Source organism: Mustela nivalis (assembly GCF_964662115.1).
Source record: "Mustela nivalis genome assembly, chromosome: 18".
NCBI classification, from domain to species: Eukaryota; Metazoa; Chordata; class Mammalia; order Carnivora; family Mustelidae; genus Mustela; species Mustela nivalis.
Window position 1 is genome coordinate 7,042,392 of NC_139037.1, and position 21,933 is coordinate 7,064,324.

Sequence of the window (21,933 nt, forward strand, 5' to 3'; positions counted from 1 at the left end):
TCCTTGCTCCATCAATTTTCCAATCCAATGAGCAACACCTTTGTTTTTATCACCTCCAACCCAGCCCTTCTGTTATCACACCCACCATTCTATTATTATGATCTCTTCCTTATGTATATAGTCTTAACTCCCTTTCCACTCTCTCCTTCCATTCAACACACATGGCTAACCCCACTAATTCCACCCTTGGTTAAACCCAACACTCAGCTTGCCCCGAACAACAGAATGTGACTGGATAAATCAACTCCATGCTTATTGGTCTGATCAACTTACAAATATAAATATCCAGTGAGCCTCAGTACCTCCCAGCAATGCCACTCTATTTTCCTAGTCACTCCACTCTTCTAACTTGACTTCTCATATTTTAAAATCTGTCCTCAAACATCACACACTAAAAAAACCCATACATTTGTTGTCTAAATCTGGGTGTTCTTGGGAGTAAAATGTGGTGCTATTAATAGATTTGGGAGACAATAGACCAAAGCAGTGTTGTTCCAGGCAAATCACATTCCCCTGATAGTTTCCTTTCTCCTCACTTTCATCTGGGGATTCCATGGCTTATCTATCTCATGGAGAATAGAGAAATAAAGAAGTGAGTTTCAGACCTGCCAACAACTTCATCTGCCACTGTGTGCTTGGCCTTCCTTGTTCTTCCAGGGGACGGTGTATTAGTTTCCTGTGGCTTCCATAATAACTTATTATAAACCTGGTGGCTAAAAATGACAAAAATGTATTCTCTCACAGTTCTGGAGGCTAGAAGTCTGAAATCAAGGTGTTGGCAAGACCACACTCCCTCTAACAGCTCTGAGGAAGAATTCTTTCTTCCCGTTTTCTGATGGTTGCTGGCAGTCCTTGGCATTCCTTAGCTATAGACACATTGCTCCAATCTCTGTTCTCATCATCACGTGGCATTCTCCTGATGTGTCCTTGTCTCTATTTTCTCTTCTTATAAGGATACCAGCTATTGGATTAGGGACAAGCTTTATCCTGTATGATCTCATCTTAACTGACTACATCTACAAGTAAGGTCACATTCATGGGTTCCAGGTAGATATGAATTTTAGGGGGACACTATTCAACCCCATATAGATGGACTCCCAAGACCAACCCCTCCACTTTGGCTGTCTGCATCCCTTCCCCATGGGCCTTTTCAAAAACTCTGTTCCTGCAGTTCTCTCTTCTCTCTGTTGTATGACCATTTCCTCCTCTTCAGTGTGTCATTCCTATCATGGCACAGACATGCTGTCATATTGTCTATATTAAAAATCCTTCCCACATGCAGGGCTCCCCTCCATCTACTGACCCACTTTATAGCAAAAGGCCTTGAATGAGTCACCTGTGCTTACCATCTGCACTTTCTCTCTGCCCAAATTCTCTTTCATTCACTTTGGTCTAGGTTTCAACTTTACTGCTTCTCTGCAACTAGTCCTATCAGGATAACCAGAGATTTCCATGTTGCAGATTCCATGATCAGTCCTCTTCTTGCCCAACCTCTCAGTGATATTTAATGATCAGTCTTGTCTCTCACTTGGATTTGGGACACAACGCTTTCTTGGTTACCTCCTATTTTAACCCTCTATTCTCAGACTCCTTTGCTGGCTCCCCATCTTCTTCATGACCTCTAAATGCCAAATGGCTCTAGGCTCTCTTCTCTTTCAGGTCTTTGCCCACTCTACTGGTGACCACCACTAGTCCTTTGTTGCCATTGGTGTGCTGATCACTCTGGCCACATGTCCAGTCTGAGTTCCTGACCACATATTGAATACCCCTTCATTTTCACTTGCACATCTTAAAATACCCATCTTAAAATTAGCATGTCCTAGAACTGAACCATCAATTTCCCCCCACTCAGCATTTATGCCACCTACAAAATGTACCATCCCCCATTTGCTCCACTTCAGTACATGGAACCTCCATTATTCTAGACTCAGACCAAAAATTAAGGGTTCCACTGCTTCTACACATATCTCCCTGTGTTCCTTCAGTCCCAACCACTTGCCTTCATCTTGATGCCATCCTTCTTAGACCTCATCACTAGGATCTTCTACCTGGGTTTCTGTAATGGTGGCCAGCATCCCTCTTGTCCCTCTCCATTCCATTCTCTACCCAGGAGCCAATTCAATCGTGTTATTCTCTTGTTCAACGCTTCCCCACTGACCTCTTATCTCAAAGCACTTAGAGTGGAATCCAAATTCTTTGCCTTTCTACAAGTCCCAACATACACCTGGACCTTGGTTAGCTCTATGGCTTCCCTCTTCCTATGTTCCCTCAGCTTTACCTGTACTAGCTTAATTGTGGGACCTTGATCATACCAAGTTCTTCAGCCTCAGGGCTTTGCCTTTGCTGTTTTCTCCTGCTGACATACTCTGCCCTCTGATTTGGTTTGTGTCCTTTCTCATTTTGTTCAGGTTTTAGCTCAAATGTCACCACCTTAGTGAGATCTTGCCTAACCACCGTATCTAAACCAATTCCCCCTCCTGGCCCCTGTGTACCCACTTCCTTTCTTCTTACCTAGCTTCGCTTTTCTTCATACTCTTTGTCAATACCTGAAATAATACTATATATACATTTTGTTTTCTTGTCCCTTTCCTCCACTGTACTGTAAACTTGGTGAGGTCGAGGCATTATTTGTTGTGTTCAGTGAGAATAATACTTAGCATGTTGTACTGAATAGGCATGGCTTTACTTCATTATTAATATTGTTACTGAAATAAAGTATTTTTAAAGTTAATACTGAAAGTTTAATTACTAACAAGTTTCTGTATAGCTTGAGAAAAATATTCATTTTGTAGATTTAATTTGATTTACTGGCTTTCTATGGGAATCTTGAACATTCAAGGATATTAGTGATACATATCAAGTTTGAAGCTGGTTTTAGTAGTTTTAATAGTAATTTTAACAAATACCATTATTTAGCCCTTATTACAGTGACAGGTGCTTTGTTTGGATTATCTTATCTAATTCTTAAAACAATTCTATGGGGGTATTTATCACCTCAATTCACAACTGTGGTGTGGTAGTTTAAAATATGACCACAAATTCTTTGATAGCCCTCCTTTAAAAGGTGGGAGCTGGAGCACCTGGGTGACTCAGATGGTTAAGGGTCTGCCTTCAGCTCAGGTCATGATCTCCAGGTCCTGGGATCGAGCCCCATTTCTTGGGATTGAACCCCATTGTCAGGCTCCCAACCCTGCAAGGAGTCTGCTTCTCTGTCTCCCTTAACCTCTCCCATTTGTGCTCTCTCTGCCTCTCTCTCTCTCTCTCTCTCTCTCAAATGAATAAATAAGAGGAGGCTAATTTGCCTCCTCTTGAGTGGGGGCTAGGCTTAGTGACTCAATTCTAAAGAATATAAGATAGAAATGGCAGTGCTTGGTTTCTAAGATTAGATGGTCAAAGCCATTGTGACTTCCTCCCTATTCTTTCTCTTGGATCACCCAACCTAGGTCTTAGTTTTCTCATCCTCAACATGAAGGGCATGGACCTGACATCCCTAGTTACCCAGTCCAATATGTTGTAAATTGCCTCTGTATCAAATAGCTTTAGCATGGACCAACACATCAGAATAATTAGGGACTCTATGCTAGAAAGAGCTGAAGCTTTGATGGTTTTGCTCTATTTTGTTGGATTTGGGGAACTATATGAGAAAAAGCATGAAGTCACTCAGGCAAACCTAAGCAGAGATCTGCATGGCTAAGAGATGAAGCCTCCTGCCAGTCAGCCATGTGTCGGCACCGTCTTGGAGGTAGAACCTCCAGACTTGGTGAAACCTTCAAATAACTGCTGTCCTAGGCAACATTTTGACTGCCACCCCATAAGGGACTCTAAGTCAGAACCACTAAGCTGCTCCTGGATCTCCAATACAGAGATACTATGAGTTAAGAAATATCTTTTGTTTTAAGCCACTAAGTTTTGGGGATAGTTGATTGTGTGGCAAAAAATAAATACAATTGTAAATGGAAGGACAGCATGGTTAAGTCAAGGACCTCACAGCTTATAGCTAGTAGTGATGATCCAAGTATTGGAACCCAGGTATTCTGATTCTATAGTCCACATGTTCAACCACCATGCTATAAAGGAGGTCAAGATCCTGTCTCAAGTAACTGCCACATTCTAATTCACTGTCAGCATAGTGAGTACGATCTGTCCTTGGCTATTAAACTGGCTGGTCTTGCTCCATCAGAAGGTCATGTTCTAGGCAGCCACTGACCTTGTTTTTAAGTCCTTATTCGGCCCCAGGTTTGTTCCACCATAGAGTGGATATCTATCTTACCAGTATGTCTTTTTCCATTCCTTTGGGCTTCTGCTCATCCCCATTTCCAATCATGTAATTCTGATAAAGTTGCCAATTATTGTACTCTTCTTGCCCCATAGGTCGGTATGTGAATTAACCTGGCCAATCATAGAGTACTATCACTGACTGACTACTGTAATTGGGCCAAAATTAGAGCATATGATCTACAATCAGCCAAGCAGAGCCTTTCCCTGTGATTTATATTATATTATATTATGTTATAATATATTACATTTTATATGTCCTTTGAGAGCTTGAATCTAGCCAACCCTGAGAGCAATTCCATCCTTTTCTAATCTATGTGAGTCAATAAATTCTTTGTTTTAAATCAGTTTGAGTTGAGTTTTATCACTCGCCCTTAAGTTATGACTAGTATGAAGAGTCTGTTCTAGCCTTTGGAATATGGTAGATCTCTCCCATTCTCCATAAGCAACAGTGGTTCTATGTCATTTGGAGAATCTGGAACAGAACTGTCCATTGGTTGGGTCAACCTTCCCACAGAGGATGAAGAACCTTCCCTTCATCCTTCAGGAAGCATCTGGCTTTTCTGGAAGCCAGTGATGGTCTGGAGGCAAGCTCAAAATAGAACAGTGTTATGACGGATGGGTAGCTCAGTCACTCAGTTTAAAACCTTAGTCATGTCTGTATCCTTTCTTTCCTTAGTTGCTCACCCCTCCCCCAACTCTTAACACACACACACACACACACACACACACACACACACACACATCCTGTTAGTCATCAAGTCCTGTTGATTTGGATCAAATGCTTAATGGAACTAAGTGGAGTGACCATAAAGAAAGTTGGTGGCTGGCGGGGTTCTTCCTTGCAAATCCAGTTTTTCTTATTCATTTCTACTGCCACCTCGATGGACTATAGCAGTTCGTCTCCCTACCTCTAACCTCAACCCCTGAAGTCCATTTCTCCTATCTCTTCTAGAATTTGTTTTCTAAAGCACACTTTTGATTGGTACATGCTTTTGATGGATTTAAAAGTCTTCTCCAGTTTTTCACTACTGGCTTGTTAAATTGCAAACCATTCCAGACTCTCCATAAATTGACCCACATTTGCTATCCAATGTCCTATGACCTTGATGGATAAGTCTTGTAGTCTTCCAGCACCCCTCCCATTGCAGCAGCACCTACCACCTACTCTTACCTCTTTCTCTAAATAAAATACTATCCTTCCTTTCCAATAAGTCTTCAAGATCCATTTCAGTTCTATCTCCTTCATAAAATAATCTCTGAACATGTCACTCCACAGTGAATACCCTTTTCTGTGAACTCTGGAACAATTGTTGTCTAGACAAGTTTCCCCCCCCCCCCCTAAGTGTGCTCACATTCCCAAGGAGAATTTGGCCAGTACAAGTCAAATTTTTGGTGTTTTTATAAAACTACTGATTATATATTCAAATTTGTCTGAGCAGATTATTTCCGAACCCAGTTTCTTTCTTGTCTTCTACTTCCAAATTACATCCTCATGCTTTGGTGGCGCGTTTGTTCCAAAGTACAAATTAAGGATCATTAAGATTTGTTTTGTGACCTACAGATTAAGAACTGTTTATTATTAATGTTATTATTTAAAACCATAACCATTGGGAAAGTGGTATGAAAAGGGGAGAGGACTGCTGTAACAATTTCTACAGTTTTTAAATGAACTATATTTTGTTATTTCTACACACTCACTCTTCCCCTTCTCCTCATTGTTTTAATATGGGATTTTAACTAGAAATTGTATAAAATCTGTTGTATTGGCATAGCCTGACAAACTTTCATTGTGTACTCACTCTCTGCCAGGAATAGTGATAGATGCTTGCGATACAAAGATAAACAAGCCCCTGCAGGAAGCAGAAGAGTTTTCCAGATGGAGTCCATATGGAAGGACATTCTAGGCAGAGGGAACAGCATATGCAAACTCATGTGTCCTAGGAGACAGACATGAAAACTCTGTGGTTCAGATTCTGAGCAATTTTTTTTTTTTTAAATTTGGTGACTTTTAAAAGTCTGATAGCCACTAGATTAAATCCTCCCTGTCATACACTCTCCTCCACCGTCTTTCTCTCCACAAGGGCAGTTCAGGGTCCAGATTCAGACACTATCTTTATTGGGTTCCACTGCTATAGGCCACTTCACATATACATTGATATCTGTTTAATTCTTATTTCACTTTAGGTAGTTGTCACTATCCTCAATTTAGAGATGAGTAAAGTGACTTGTCTAAAGTCTCACAAATAGGAAAAGGAGGAAGGATGTGAATTATGTCCACTTCTCATCTGGAGAAAGTGACCAACTGGGCATTTTTCGTGCTGGGATGAGAAAGACCTTACTTTCAAGTTCAGAACAGCCTGTCTCCCCAGATTCTGAATTAACCGTATCACTTGTAGAGAGAAGCCTTTAAAAGGAAGGGTGACTGACCATTTATCCAGGGCGTTGGTAGGAAGAGATTTTGAGGAGTTTGTACTTGAGAATGCTTCTCCAGTTCTGTGAGCTCTGGAGCTTGGTGCAGAGTAGGTACTCCTATATGTTGAATGACTGAAGCCTGTTCACATGCCTGTGGCTAGTCTCTCCTCTTGGATTGAAAGCCCTTCGTGGGCAGGGTCTCGGTTGTGCCTGTCTAGGGACACTGTGTAGTTGAGTAGGCTTTGGAAAATGTTTTGAGTACTGGGTGAGTGAATGAATGGAGTACGGGGTGGGGGGCGGCTGTTGATGGGAGGCCACGGCGGGCTCTGAAGACTTCCCAGGGTTTAATAGGGTGCCGCGTTGGGGCCTCTGTATGGGCCATGTCTTTCCTCCTCCCCCGGGCCTCCACGTCTTACAAACCAGACTGGAGGGAGGGGCTATGCAGACAGGGAGGGGCTGCGGAGCCCCGAGGGGCCAGGTCTCCTAGTGCGGCGCCCACTCCCTCCACGGGTTGGGTGGGGTGGGGGGGAACTGGAAGAGGTGAGGCCCCGGGCCGGCTGAACCCAGCTGGGGCCCCTTCCCCGAGACCTGCCACCGCAGCTCCTACCTGCCTCCCCAGCCGCCCCTTCGCTGCCCCGGGCCGGGTGCGCCCGGCGGGCACCTGGTCCGCCACCCCCGGGGGGCCCCCGCCGCCGCCTCCGGAGCCGGCCCGGGTCGGCGGGGCGGGCCCGAGCGCTCCGCGGCTCCGGGACCGGTCCCCCGGGGCGCGGCCGGGCAGCCGCCCCCGCCCCCCCTCCCCGGGGGCCGGGCCGGGCTCCCGGGGGGCGGGGACTCGCCCAGTGGCAGCAGCGTCCGGGCCGGCGGCGGGCGCGGGGCGGCTTCCTGCAGGCGGCGCCGGGGCGAGCCGTTGCCCGCTGCAGCCACCGCCGCCGGGTCGCCGGGTCGCGGGGGCCGCGGCGCTCGGGCCGCGTCGGTGCCTCCCGGGCGCGCTGCGCGGCCGTCGCTGCTGCCCGCGCTCGTGCCGCCGCCGCCGCCGCCGCCGCCGCCGCTGCCGGTTACGCCAGCCCCGCCGCCGCCCGCTCTGATTCTGCGCATAGGCAGCCCCCAAGCCTGTCATTCTGCAAAAACACAGTTTACTCAACACACCACACACACACTCACACACACACGCGCGCACACACACGCGCACACTGGCCCCCTCGCGCACACGCACGGAGGGCGCGAGCGAGCAGACGCGCACACCCGGCGAGCCAAGTTCCGCAGCCTGGCATGGCTTCTGGGGACCTTTACGAGGTACGGGGACGCGGGGGCGCGGCCGGCCCCGGCCCGCGGGCGGCGGGCGGCGGCGGGCGGCGGGCGGCGGGGACCGGGCCGGGGCCGGGGCCGGGCGCGAGCCGGAGTTGCCGAGCCCGCGGCGGCGGCGGCGGCGGCGGCGGCCGGAGGGTGGCGGGGGCCGGGCGCGCCTCCCGCCCGCCGCCCGCCCGCCCTCCCGCGGCGCCCGCGCCCGCTCCCTCTTTCTCTTTCTCTCGCACACACACTCTCTTACTCCATCTACTTTGCGGCCTTGGAGGGGAAGGAGGAAGCCGGGCGGAGCCGGGGCGGGGGAGGTAGCGGTCCCGGGGAGGTGTTTCTCGCCCGACGAGCCGCCTCGAGTGCAGAAAGTACAGGTAAAAGTCGGCGCCGGACGTGCCGGGAATGCGGGGGGCCGCGCGGCGGCCGGCGGGGGTGCGGGGCGGGGGGTGCGCGGCCCGGGCTGGGCCGGGGGGCGCAGGAGAGGAGGGGGGCGGGCGTGGGAGCCGAGCCCAGCCCCGGCGAGGCGGGGTCCGGGGCGGTGGAGGGAGTCTGCGAGGGGGGCATCCGGGTTGGGGTTAGGGAGAGACCCGCCACGCCGATCCCCGGGGCCACCGGGCCGCCGCCTCCCTCCCCCCACCTGCTGCCCCCGCCACCGGCTCGGAAGCCCTCCAGGCCGGGGCGTGGGGGCGGTCCTTGCGGGTGTCGTGCTCGCTGGGGGCGAGAGGGGGCGCTGCAGAGGGCCCTGTGTGGAAGGAAGGAGAACATGGAAGTCGGAGGTGGGTGGTAACATGTTGCTGGAGGACCTGGGATGTGAGCCCTGCTCCCGACACTCTGCGTCACCCCCAGTGGATACCTGTCTCCAGGTCCACCCAGGTAGTGGCCAGCCTCGGAGACTTTGAGAGCGTCTTAAAAGTGGTCAAGGAAGATGTTAGTCTGGCATCTGTGAAACAATGGAGGAATAGCTGTGGCCTCCGGGAGCTGCGTTGCAGCTAGCTCTGGACACAACTGTTCCAGCTTTTGGGTTCCCAACAAGTGGACAAAATGAGAAACAAGTCCCACTCCCTGGGGAGAATGCCTCCAAAACGGTGGTAGTCCCAAGATGAGGGTCAGAGTAAGGAAGCTAAGAGACCGGCCATCCTCAACCAGAAGGCCCACAGATCCTCCAAGAAACCAGCATCAGCGCTCGGCCTAGACCTGTACTCCCTAAATAACTAAGTCTGTGAACACTAGCCCCGCTTCCCAAGGCTCCTGACTAAATTGAGACGAGCACCCCCAAAGGGTGAAATTAACCTAATGGGTAAGAAATTGTAGGGGTGATTCACCCTCAGGAGACTATAGGGGTGATTCACCTACCATGAGCTTTTCCTTGTGGGCCTATAGGCTGCTGAAACTTTTCAGATGGTAGATTTGCTGGCTATTGTGAGAGGAGAATGAAGAAAGGCAAGTTAGCCTCTTGGCGTCTGGGGTCTTTTGGATGATGCTGGACTTGGGGAGACCCAGTCATGGACTGCTACCAACCAGTGGGTTCAGATGGGACAGATGGGTGTTCTCAGCACTCCCTGAAAGAATGCTGCAAACCGACCTCTTCTCAACCCTTCTGCCCTCCTCATCCTTATGCTAATAAAGAAGGTGAAGTTCGGTAGGAATCTGGTGAAGAACTTTGACAGATCATGGCCAATGCCTCATGCAGGCACTTTGGTCTGTTTCAAGATGGCGGAGCAATGTCTGAAACCCAAAGTTGAAGCACAGTAAATTGTGAGGTCTGATTGAGCTTTTACAAGTAGAACCAGCACTATTAGGACATTGGTCAAGAGTAGATACTCTTCAGGAGCAAATTTCATTTCCTGAGAGGTGTGGATTTTTCTACGTATTGATACTGAGTCAAGCTAGAGCTGCCAGCATTGTCTAGGTGCATTGTGAAGGCCTTAAGAGGCTATCAGGAGCTTTCAGTATTTCTGCACTTGAAGTTTGGAACTTTTGAACCTTCTGGGGCTAATTTCTTGTTTAATGTTCACCTGAAACTATCCTCCTTAACTTTGGTAATTATAATCTGTTAAGGGGAATTTTCACACTGGCCTTGAAACTATCTTAGCACCTCAAGAGTTTTTACTGGAGTTCGATGAACAGGACAATAATAATAGTTACTTATGTAATAGTAGGTAATTGTACTAGGTGTAAAATAGTTTTCCCATAGCTGATTATTTGCATCATCATTACTAAAAGGGCTAACTTGCATTATGAGAATGTAACCAATGTTAACATTTTTATGGCCTGTGTCTACATTATATAACATACACTGAAGAATTTAATTTGTTGTTCAAGTTCAGCTTTAAAAACAATTATGTGCTGAGAACTGTACATTAGCATATATATTTCTCACTGTAAAATTGTTGTGTGGGTAAAAAAATAGGATGTTGATTTAAGGAAAAATCTTGGAATATCTAGTTATGTTGACCTTGAAAGACAAAAAGAAAAAAAAACTGATCATATTCTTAATTATGGTATTACACTACTTAACTATCCTATTCAAGTTTATATAAGATGGCTTCTTATAAGCTCTAATCAAGAAACCATACCTTGATTGGGCTAAGAACGATTATATTTGTAACTGATCTATTTTGTGTCTGTGTGTCTACTGACATTATCCTTGACCCTTTATAGTGAAGATACGATTTGGATTATAGAGATTCTTCATATTATCTTTGGTGCTTCAGATAATTAAATTGTAGAGCATAAACCTTCCTCAGATAGTATTTTCTTTTTAAGGAATAGGTTCTGATTTTAAAAATGTCAGAAAATAAAAACTTTATGTAATGGCACTCCTCAATCATAATGAGAAATAAGGAATCAAGCTCCCTTTCCAAAATTTTGGATCTTGATAGATGATTCTACTTTGTTCCCCTGTAGAAGAGTTCTCATCATCTTCTGGTGTTTTATAGTTATCACCTATAGAAGGGTGATCTTAAATATTGGCTGATTGTGTCCAGGTATCTGGATACAATATGAAATTCTTACCCAGATGCTCTGGTCTACATTCTGCTAGACGTAAGGGTCTTGAAGTGACCGTCTGTGAGCAGGTCTGGGCTGTCTATTTATTTTGCTTTGTCTCCATGCTAGATAAGAAAAGTGGACTTGAGTATCTTTTAGATGGTACATGAGATCTCTGGTTTGTGCTTGTCCCAGTGCTCCTTATTACCATGTGCCCATTCTTAACTTTACTTATCTGGCTTCAGCAAGCGTTAGAGTTTGCAACCCCAGGAATAGAGTTGATCATTCACTAAGATGTTTGGGTTTCAGAAAGACATAATTAGGGAGTAAGGAGCCCCATCCTTTGGTCTAGTCCCTCTGTGTCCCTACCTCCTTGCACATTCAAATACTTGTTGACAGAATCAGTGAACAGAAGACTGAATTAGGCATATATAAAGTGCCGTGGCTGACCTTTGTTATCCTTGTACTGAGTGTTCACCTCCTGTTCTCTTTTCGTCCTCAGCTTGTGATCACTCAGTGGTGGTAACACCATGTGTATGGGTGGCTCTCAGTTCTCTTCTGAAAGGAAGTGTGGCCGAGTGCCTTTCCCGAGAGCCAGACTGTTACTCATTAGAACCACTGAATGCAACTAAGCTTCAACCATGTGGCTTTCCATGTGGCTGTTGCGTTGTATTGTACACCCCCTCCCTTGTGATTAGCTGACAGTTGTGGAGGAGGTCTCTCTCTCTCCTTTGGCAGAATTGTTCAAAGAGAATGCTGTATGTCTGTAGACAAAGTCAGTATTAGTTGAGATGGACTTGACAGTAGTAGTTCCTTGTGTGTTTCTCAACAGTTTTTATGTACACCCCAGAGTTCTTTCTTACAAGGATGAAATGTGCCAGTGTGTCTTTATTGGGGAAGGGGGTTGATAAACTTGCATACATCCATATCTAATATATATGTGTGTGTGATTATGTGTATGTGTGTGTACTTGTGAAAATATTGCCTTCCTTTCATTCCCAGTAAGATAAATAACAATAATAATAGGATAATTTTAGTTTTGTTGAAAGAAATTTATTTTCATTAAAAATCGACTCTGCTACAGTGGTGACCATAGGCATTTCCACCCTTGTATTCTGCAAAATCATTCACTAAAAATATTGGAAAATATGGAATTATGGGAAAAATGGGATTGAGGCAGAATGTTGAAAACTTACAGAATTTTGTGAGAGTGAATTTTGGGCTTATGCGCCCTCTCAGTAGATTGAAGGGGGGCATTTGTTTCTAATAGACATGATTTTCATCAAAATTACATCAGGCCTGGGGTATAGGCATCTTCGTTCATCTTTATTGGGAGAAATGTTTTCATAGCTTCTTCATCTGTAACTTGTAGGTTCACCAGGCAGGTTAGCCTAGTAGAGAGTGTAGTGATTCTCAAAGATACAGCCTGCCACTCCTATTGTTAAAGGAAGGCACTGGAGTGCATTTCCAGTTTTGTTCAAGGTCCTCATGCATCATTAAACCTTTCTGTTCCTTTGTGAGGGTGCATTGCTAGATTGCTTCAGAATATTAACAAGCTAGGAAAAATAACATAAGAATCAACATAACTTACTTCTTATACTAACATCATTTCCCTATTTACCAGTGACACCTGAGGTTAATTCCCATCCAACATGTAGTAGCCGAGTAGATGGTCAGTGATAGAACTTTTCCGTACCAGTATTTGAAGAAATAGATATCTTTAACGAGAATATATCGGTTGAGTTGAATTGACTCTTTGGTACATAGTAGGCACCTGGTGAATATTGAATGGAAACTATGATTCTCCTGTCTTTTGAAAGTTATTTTAAATTATCCCCTGGGAGTAGATATCAGCTTGTTTTTGGATAGACTTTTATGCTAAGTCACACTCTTCATTGGATAAGATCATTTCTTCAGGAGTTTCAACTGTCCTTGAAAGAAGTTTATACAGCTCCTTGTAATCTGGCCAATTGCTAAGGCATGGTTCAGGCATGGTGATTAGCCAAGATCTTAAGGATTAGAGACACACATTTCAATTCTAAAGTTATAGGTCTTTCTGTGTCTCTTGGAAGTTGAGGAAGGGTATAGATGTGGCTGCATTTACAGCACCATCTTTGATTTGTTCATTGTATATTACTAGAACACCAAACATATTGCAGTCATTCAGGAAATGATTGTTTTCTGTAAGTCCATAGTCTAGTGGAGATATAGTTAAGAAAATAGGCAGTTTACAGTGCAACGGGTAAAGTGTCAATACAGGGGAAGATGGGGCTCTCTTTGGAGGATGGGAGGAATCCAGCCTTGGGGAAGTAGAAGGCTTCTTAGGAGAGGTGGTGGCCACTGAGGAGCGTAAGGAGATGAGCTGTACCCACCCCTCATCCCCTCGAATTGAGAGAAAGGCAGGGGATAGCTCTTTGGTTTTTGTTTTGGTCCATTAGGTAAATAGTGGAGCTAGTCATGGAGAGAGGGAGCCTAGGAAGAAGCATTAATTGAAAGCAGTGGGGTGGTGGCAAGGACAGTGAGTTCAGAGTGTTTCTGGAACATCAGGGTATAGAGGTCCACAGCAGTAGTCAGGGGAGCCTGAAGCTCAGAAGGAGCACCTCCTGTGGGATTTTGGGAGTTATTAGTGTGTAGACCATCATTAAAGCCAAAGGACGCTGTGTAAACACGAGGTGGGTCCAGTGATGGAATACTGGAGAAAACAGACATTTAAGGGACAGAGGAGGAGAAAGAAGTGATACCAGATTTACAAGGAATAGCAAGAGAGGTAGAAGGCAAAACAAGAGGCTTTGCTTTTATGGAAGGCAGTGGGAAACTGTATTTCAAGGAAGAAGGTATGGTTTGCAGTGTCCTTCGGATTTAATAAGTAGAAAGTCATTGGTAACCTTAGGGAGCACCTTAGGGAGCACCCCCAGATGTGTTGGTGGGTGAGGGAGGGCCTGGTTCAAGTGTGATGATGAGCAAGGGGGTGTGGGGATTGTGGGTTCAGAGCCATCATGTGTAGGCAACACTTTTTTTTTTTTTTTTAAAGATTTTATTTACTTATGTGTCAGAGAGAGAGAGCAAGCGAGCACAAGCAGGGGGAGCAGCAGGTAGAGCAGGCAGAGGGAGAAGCAGGCTTCCCACTGAGCAAGGAGCCCGATGCAGGACTTGACCCCAGGACCTTGAGATCATCACCTGAGCTGAAGGCAACCACTTAACCAACTGAGCCACCCGAGCGTCCCTGTAGGCAACACTTTTAAGAATCTTGGGTGTGATTGTGTGGGGAGAGTGAATGTGATATCCAGGGGCGAAGTGGGAGAATGGGTCAGCCGTCTCCATTCCACTGGTTCCCACAGGGCTCTGCTACTTTGGATGACTTGGATATCAACTGTCATGTAGACTGTGGGTTATCGGACTTGCATTTCTGGAAGAAGGGATTTTCCATAAACCCTACAAACACCTCTCCTGCTCACTTATGGCAGTGGGGTCTGGCATCTTCAGTAATTTTAACTGGAGAAAAAAGTAGAACATATATAATGTAGTGATACCGAGCCTTTCAACAGATCATGGTCAAGGAAAAGATCTTGCTAAATTGAGGACAAAGAGATAAAGTTCTTCATTAAGGGTTTTTCATAACAGCATTTTTCTGAGAGGAGAGGATGGTAGATCACCAAGGTGCTAGAGGTCAATGGGTGTGTAGAGTTTTAGGGGTCAGCCCACCTGGCTCCAGACCCCAGTTATTCTGTCAAATGCCAATGTAGCTCTTGCCATGAGGCTATTTTGTAAATGTGATTGAAGTCCCTAATCAGTTGAATTTAAGGGAGATTATTCTAGATCATCTTGATTCAGCCAGAACTGAAGCCTACCTGAAGAAGAAAAAGTCCCACCCCTGGATAGCAGCTGCAGTTGGGAAGAGTTCCAGCTTGCCCTCCCCAAAGGCCTGTGCTGCAGACTTTGGATGGGCCTGGCCCCCTGTACCCCCCACTCTCACTGCCACCGCATAAGCCAGTTCCTTGCCATCTATCTCTTAATGTATAAATCCTAGTGGTTCCTCTTTCTTGACTGTATCCTGATCGATACAGCCAGGTTTCTGGTCCGCACGCTGCCACCAGGTAACAGTGTGCTCCTATCTGTGCCCTTCAGGTTTTTTCAAACTGGATGGCTTCTGCTCTACAGGGAGGTCTCTTCTGTTTTGGAAATCTCCTCCTGATTGTGTCTGTTACTTCACATAAACCACACTTACTAAGGAGTGTCATCGTCTTACTTGTCTCCATGTGGGAAGAGCTTCAGGAACCCTGCCAGGCCTTGGTGTTCGGGCCCGTGGGGCTTGTTCCTGAGCATGGCACACACTGCCGTGCCAGGAATTCCCCAACCAAGGGGCCACCACCCTATTCACAGTTTCTTGACCAGGGAATTTTTCTCTCTGATTTTCATTTCCTGGTCTTCTAGTCCAGAGTTTTAAAAATTACGTTTCAACGGGTCTTGCTAACAGGCCATGGAGCTTATGCAAGTTCTGGATTTGAAGTTTATTTAAAAATAGTCCTTTGTTTAATAATCCACCAATCAAGTATTTATTATTTGTCAACAGTGTGCCTAGAAACATGCCAGGTGTTGGAGCTGCAGCCACAAGTGTCTTTTAAGCTGTTGTTCAGAGTGTGATAAAGGCCTCACACTCACATATGGTTATATACCACACTTTTAACACATTGGAGTGTTCAGTACATTAAAACGAGCAGCCAGGTCAACTATTTTTGTGTGAGTAGACCTCAGAATACAGCTTTTCCTGCTGTCTCTGGACATGTATTTGAACTTCTGGTAAATGCACTGTTTTAGGAATGTTGTAGGTCAGCAATGTTCTTGAAAAAAAATTCGGGCCTGTGCATATCTCCTCACATACAATTACACAGGCAAATGCGCTCTACAGCACAGGGTACCCCACTCACTTAAAAACCACTCCAGGTTCAAATAATTGTGGTTGGTGAAGGTTCTAGTCATGGTGTAATAATCATTGTATGATAACTGACCATATAATGCTCTACCCCATTATATTATGTAAAAGAGAGTGTTGGGGACTTAGAGTTCTACGTCATTCTGCCCTGACTTTTTTAATTTGAGTAACTGTTATGTGTTAGAGGGTCAGCCACAAAGCAAGCATTTCCTTTGTTTCTTCTTTCAGGCTTCAGGATCTGTTAGAATGCAGAATACCCTGAGATTAAAATACAAGATCATAAAAACAAAGCAAGCCAAACCTGATACCACTTACAACCACTTTTCTTAGCAAGTCAAAGATTGTTTTCCTATTTACAAGCAAACCAAGTGCAGAAGTTGTTGGGGCTGTAACAGGAAAATAGCGAACAGTCTTCGACCCCATTGAAAAATTGCATTATTAATCAAAATTGGCATTTTTGTTCTCATGAGTTAGTTCAGCGATAAGAAAGTGGTGTAAGTCAAATTTACAAAAGATATCTACACTAAGAAATTTTTGCACCTATCTGATTTTATGTGCTAGGTTTCCTGGAACTGTCTTTGTTCAGGAAAAGGGTTCCCTAGCGGAGTTCTAGCCTTTTCCGCAAGGCACTAAGCTCTGTGAGGGCAGGACCATGTCTGTATTAGTCGTGATGGCATTCCCAGCCTGTGGCCCTTTACTGGGTACATGGTAGTTCCTCAGTAAGTATTTGTTGAATGAATGATTGGAAATGTTGGAAACCTATGCTCTTCGGCCCCTTGCCTTTCTCCTGAGTGAGCTTTCTTAACTGCTTGCTGTAGGATTTTCCTCTAAGATGATTCCTACAGATTGCCCTTGACATTCAAGATTCCATTTTTGCCTTCCATCACATCTTGTGTAGATTTATTAGGTAACAAAAGTCCCTTAAAGGACACTGGAACATTCAAGGCATTGTCCCTCATGATGAGTGACGACTGGATTGCGAGTGGCCATTCTCTGATGGGGCGTGTGACAGAGCCACTTTCACACCGACACACACAAAACTGTGGTTCGCAGCTGCCTCTGCTACTTGCAGCGCTGCCTCCTGGCCCCGCTCCAGCCTCGTGGCTTGGCCTACTTTGATATACACCGTCCGTTTGAGGTTGAGCCGCCTGGCCCCAAACTCAGAAACGGAGACTTGTATCCAGAGGGTGTCCTGAAGAAGGCTCCTGGGAGAAACACGTGGAAGGAAGTGTGGAAGGGAAGATGGGACCCAGCTGTCCCACGGCGGGGTGGGGACGGGTGGGTAGTGTTTTCTTGCGCTTGGCAGTTCCCTGTGGCAGAGGGCATTTCCCTTCCCGGGACACATCTGTGAACCTTCTGCAGCAGAGATACCTAGATGAGCATCCCACGTGTTTCCCCAATCTGGAAGCTGTGGGGATGGGCCCCGAGACCCTGACAAGGGGACCTGGGTGTAGTGGACGTGATCCCCTGCACCCTCAATTATCGCCATCCAGTGACTGGTGAGTCCCGCTCAGAGTCCTCCAGAATACACATTAGTCACCTTGCTTGTCTTTTAGGTTTTTGGTGCCTTGCTTGAAGACCTCATTTGTCATTTGCCAGCTTCTTGGGGCAGCCCGGGTCTCGAGTACCAACAGACTGGCCATGTATTGCAGTCGTCCTTTGTTTTTCCATTGGGCATGTACCAGAGGGTCGCATGCGGGGAAGCACTTCAGATGCCATCCTTTCTGTTGGCTCCCCATCCCTTTCTCCTGGAACAGTTTCCTTGACTGATTCTCCCACTCCTGGGTTGCCTCTGTGTCCTCATCTTCTGCTGCCTGTTTCTTCAACTTTGGAGATTCTTAGAGTTTTGACCTGAGGTTCTTCTCTCCTTGTGATGCAGTGACTGAATGGATGATTTCGAAGTCGCTGACACTTGCCTGGGTTTTCCCTCTCAACTCCAGAGCTACCCGTCTTACTCCATGGGGACTCTTTACACTCAAAATATCCAAACTTGAGCTAACATCTTCCTATGTAAATCTTGCTTCACCTTCTAGGTTCCCAGCCTCAGTAGAACCTCTGTCCATCATCTGTCCATCAGTCAATGGGATAGAAAGAGGCCTCCCTTGTGCTGCCCAGACATCCTGTATGTTCTTTTGGAGCAGCATCCTGTGTGTTTCCCAAATCTAACCTTTTCCCTTCATATTCTCTGTCTTCCTTGAATTCAGGAGGCAACTCCCACAACTCAGATCACTCCCAGACCTCTTAGCTCTTCTTGGTGCCTCTAGCCAAATTTTTTTCCATACTGTACCCATGAGGAACTTTCTTAAATACCAGTGTTGTCATATCTCACCTCCTGCTGGTTCTCCTCATACAGCTGTACTCTGTCTATAGATTTGTTCTTGGTTCCTGGAATGTTCCATGGACTCTCCTTTATTTGTACCATTTCAAATGACTGGGGTGCTCTCTGTTACCAACCCTGCCACCTTTTTGTTTGCTTAAATCCTGCTAATCCTTTATGTCTCAGTTAGATCTTAACTCTTGGCAAACCTTCCCTGGCTCATCAGGGGTTTTCTTTGGGCTCCTGTAGGACCTCGTTCTTCCCTCATTATAGCACTTACTTCACTGTGTTATAATTTATCCTTTTATTTTCTAAGTCTCCTACCAGGTTGTAAGTTTTGTGTGTGGGGGGGCAGGGATTCTCTCTGTTTTGTTCTAGCTTTAGCACTCAGCCCAGTAGAGGGCTGAGTAATCACGGAATGACTGTATTCAGAACTTTCATTTACATGAAAGTTGACACTGCACGTGACAGTCTGTTTTGTATGAAGTTTGAAGGACTGTCAGTCTGTCGGTTTTCCTAAGGGCATAAAGCTCTCAAGTCTGTTTTCTATGTCTTTCATTGATCAATTATCAGTGGACATTGGTTTCTTATAAGCAAAACTCATGGACAGTGTTTGGTTTTGTGTTATCAGCAAAGCTAATGCAGTTTTGTAGTCAAGGGGTTGCTGAATTTTGGGATTTGGTGGACGTTTTTAAGTCATCTGCTTAGTCTTGCCCCAACATCTCTGAGAACAAATCAAAAGTGAGGGTCTCTTTTACTCTATTGAAGGAGACGAGTCCTTGAAAGGCGAAAACTGGCTATTTGCCTTCACGGAAATCAGAGTGTATCACACAGGAGGTAGACAGTGTCTTGCTGGACTCTTCTGGAGAGCTGCCTTGAAAATCTTGACGTCATTGTTGCTTTCTTATGCAAGGCTTCCTAAAGGAGGCCAGTGAGGCTCAACACAGCCTTGAGTCTCGTTTCATTCTCTTGTTGATGAAGAATGGGGTTAGGACCCACTTCACCAGCTGATATCACAGGCCTTGACATTATGGGAAACACTTGATATCTAAACTTTGCCTGGAAACCCAAATTTATTTGTGAACTTCTGCTGGTTGAAAGGTGAGTGGGTAAGATTTTAGTTCTTGATGTTTACATTGCTGTATTTGCTTGTCTGTGTTGCTACCTAAAACCACATTCACTTTGAAGACTATGGTACATGGGGATCTGTGAAACAGACTTTGGTAAGGGTCCTATAGTTAATAGGAAGAGGAAAGGAACCACACAGTGAATTTCTCAGGGATGCAAGCACATATGGATCTTCTTCAAATGATAGAGCTAATTTTCTCTCTGAATTGATGCGTATTTTGGTACTATGTAGAAAGCCATAGATTGTTTTCTTACCTTGGTCATCACATGTGGAAGAGATGGCAAAGTCTTAGATATCATGAGGCATTTCTGTTTTATTACCCCCGAGCCTCCCACTCTTGTGTGGCCATGTCTGTGGTATTATGGAATTTCAGGGAACCTGGTGCAAATCCCATTTGGTTTGGATGTCATGAATTGGTATGTCTTTTGAAGAAATCTAATCTCTGATCCTGGCTGAAGCATAAAAAAGTTATTGAAGTATACCTTCCTATGATGCTTGTATAAAATAATCTTAAGAGTGAAAACAGTAATAATAGCCATCAGTGAATGTTTACTATATGTCAGACACTGTCTAAATTCTTGGCATTATCTCCTTCAGTACTTCTTATGGGATGGGTATTAGCCCCGTTATTATCCCTGTTAGCGATTCAGAAACAGAGACTCACAGCTACCAGATGGTAGAACCAAGATTTCAACTAGGTCCTCTGGAGGACCAGTACTTATCTCTTGTTAAATTATAAAATGCCCGTGGTTTCCCTTCCATCTTCTCTCCTTTTCTTACTCAACGGTACTCCTGCCCTAGCTTCTCAGGTACCGTGCTTCGCCCAGAATCCCAGGCATGAGTGGGTTCTCAGTGCATTGAGAACAACACAAGGAACCAGAAAATAATCCTGCTTGTAGTGGTTCCATGCTGGTGTTGCTAGATCATTGCTGTACTTAAATGTAGACCTATCAACTGACCTTGAAAAAACCAATTTTAGAATTTTTACCAAGAATTCACAGAAAGCACCTAGGTTAGAAGTTTGTAGAACAGGAAAATCAGGGTCATGTTTCTTTTCTGCATGCAATCCTTATTTTTCAGGATTAGAAAAAATTGCCAGTCATACTTCTAACAGCCTTCCTTAGAGGATTTTCAGGTCCTTAGATGATAATAAGTTTCTGCCTGGAGGTTTGAAGTCAGCTACAGTAATAGGTGCTCATATGTCTTCTTCTCAACTGTCTTTTTTTTAAAGATTTTTCTTTATTTATTTGACAGACAGAGATCACAAGTAGGCAGAGAGTCAGGCAGAGAGAGAGAGAGAGAGAGGGAAGCAAGCTCCCTGCTGAGCAGAGAGCCCGATGCGGGACTCGATCCCAGGACACTGAGATCATGACCTGAGCCATAGGCAAAAGTTTAACCCACTGAGCCACCCAGGCACCCCTTCTTCTCAACTGTCTTAATGCTGTTCCTTCTCCCCGTTACATGTTTTCTTAATACATTTAAAAATAAGATTATAATACCCACCACCTGGTATTTCTGAGAGAGGCGTGTTAAGATCTCCAACGATTAGTGTATTCATATCAATATGACTATCTTGATTAACAGTTTTCTTATGTAATTGGCTGCTCCCATATTGGGTGGGTATTATAGAGGGCACAGATTGCACGGAGCACTGGGTGTGGTGAAAAAATAATGATACTGTTATGCTGAAAATAATTAAATGAAAAAAAAGGATTATAAAGCAAATACATACTCACTGTCCAAAAGTTTTAAAAAATAGAAAAAGCGGAAAAGAAAGAATAACTCACAATTCTTTTATTTAGCAGCACACTATTAACACTTGTATATCCTTCTGATCTTTTTCTGCTTACATAAGGAATATCCAAGTTCCTTATGATATATCCAATATATGAGAACTACGAAATATAAAATTGTGGCCATACTATACAAAGCATTATGCAGCTCTTTTAGACAATAGAAGTATTTCTTTTATTTAGTAGTGTCCTATAACATAATGGCAATATGCTATACCATGTAATTGATCACCTTGTAGTCTGTTTGATTCTATACATAGCTTGTTTTTAAATTTTCAGTATTTTAAGTCAAAATCTTTGTATGTGGTGCTGATACTTCCTTATGATAAATTTCTAGATACTTCCTTATGATAAATTTCTAAATATATTTCAATGAGCATGCTTTCTATAAAGACTGTTGCTAATACTGCCCACTGCTCTCCAGAAAGGACATGCTTGCCATCCAGAAAAGATATTTCCAGCAATAACTGTCATGTTTATTTTGCTGGGCTCTTAGCATGACTGGTATTACTGTTAAAAAATGTAATTTGAGAGGTGTTTTTAATTTCTTCTTGATATATAAAGATTTAAAAAATAATCTAATCATTATCTATAACATATATTAAAAATATTTTTTCCTTTCTGGTTAGTTGTTATTTTGCCTGTTACCATTTTTTATAAGGAGAGTAACTTGAACATTCATACTAGATTAAATACATGTGTATTTAATCCTCCTTCTTGTCTCTCTCCTTCTAACATCCCTCCTTCCTTCTTTACTCCTCCTTTCCTTCCTTGAAACAGGGAGGTCTTCCTT

General features: G+C 44.7%; 1 protein-coding gene and 1 long non-coding RNA gene across 2 annotated transcripts in view; one reads left to right on the forward strand and one right to left on the reverse strand.

Moving 5' to 3' along the window:
- Positions 1-615: 615 nt before the first annotated feature.
- LOC309853256 lies at positions 616-7,302 on the reverse strand. Its single transcript, XR_014305602.1, has 3 exons — positions 6,706-7,302; positions 6,078-6,215; positions 616-713 (listed from the first exon to the last, which is right to left on the reverse strand). It is a non-coding gene; the product is annotated as an uncharacterized lncRNA (long non-coding RNA).
- A 244-nt stretch (positions 7,303-7,546) lies between these two features.
- CDYL2 (chromodomain Y like 2) overlaps positions 7,547-21,933 on the forward strand; it is a 165,889-nt gene continuing 151,502 nt past the window's right edge. Inside the window, exon 1 of the mRNA XM_082711063.1 lies at positions 7,547-7,983. Within this exon, the coding sequence (XP_082567189.1) occupies positions 7,960-7,983 (24 nt within the window). The 5' untranslated portion in view covers positions 7,547-7,959. The remainder of the gene's footprint in view (positions 7,984-21,933) is intronic.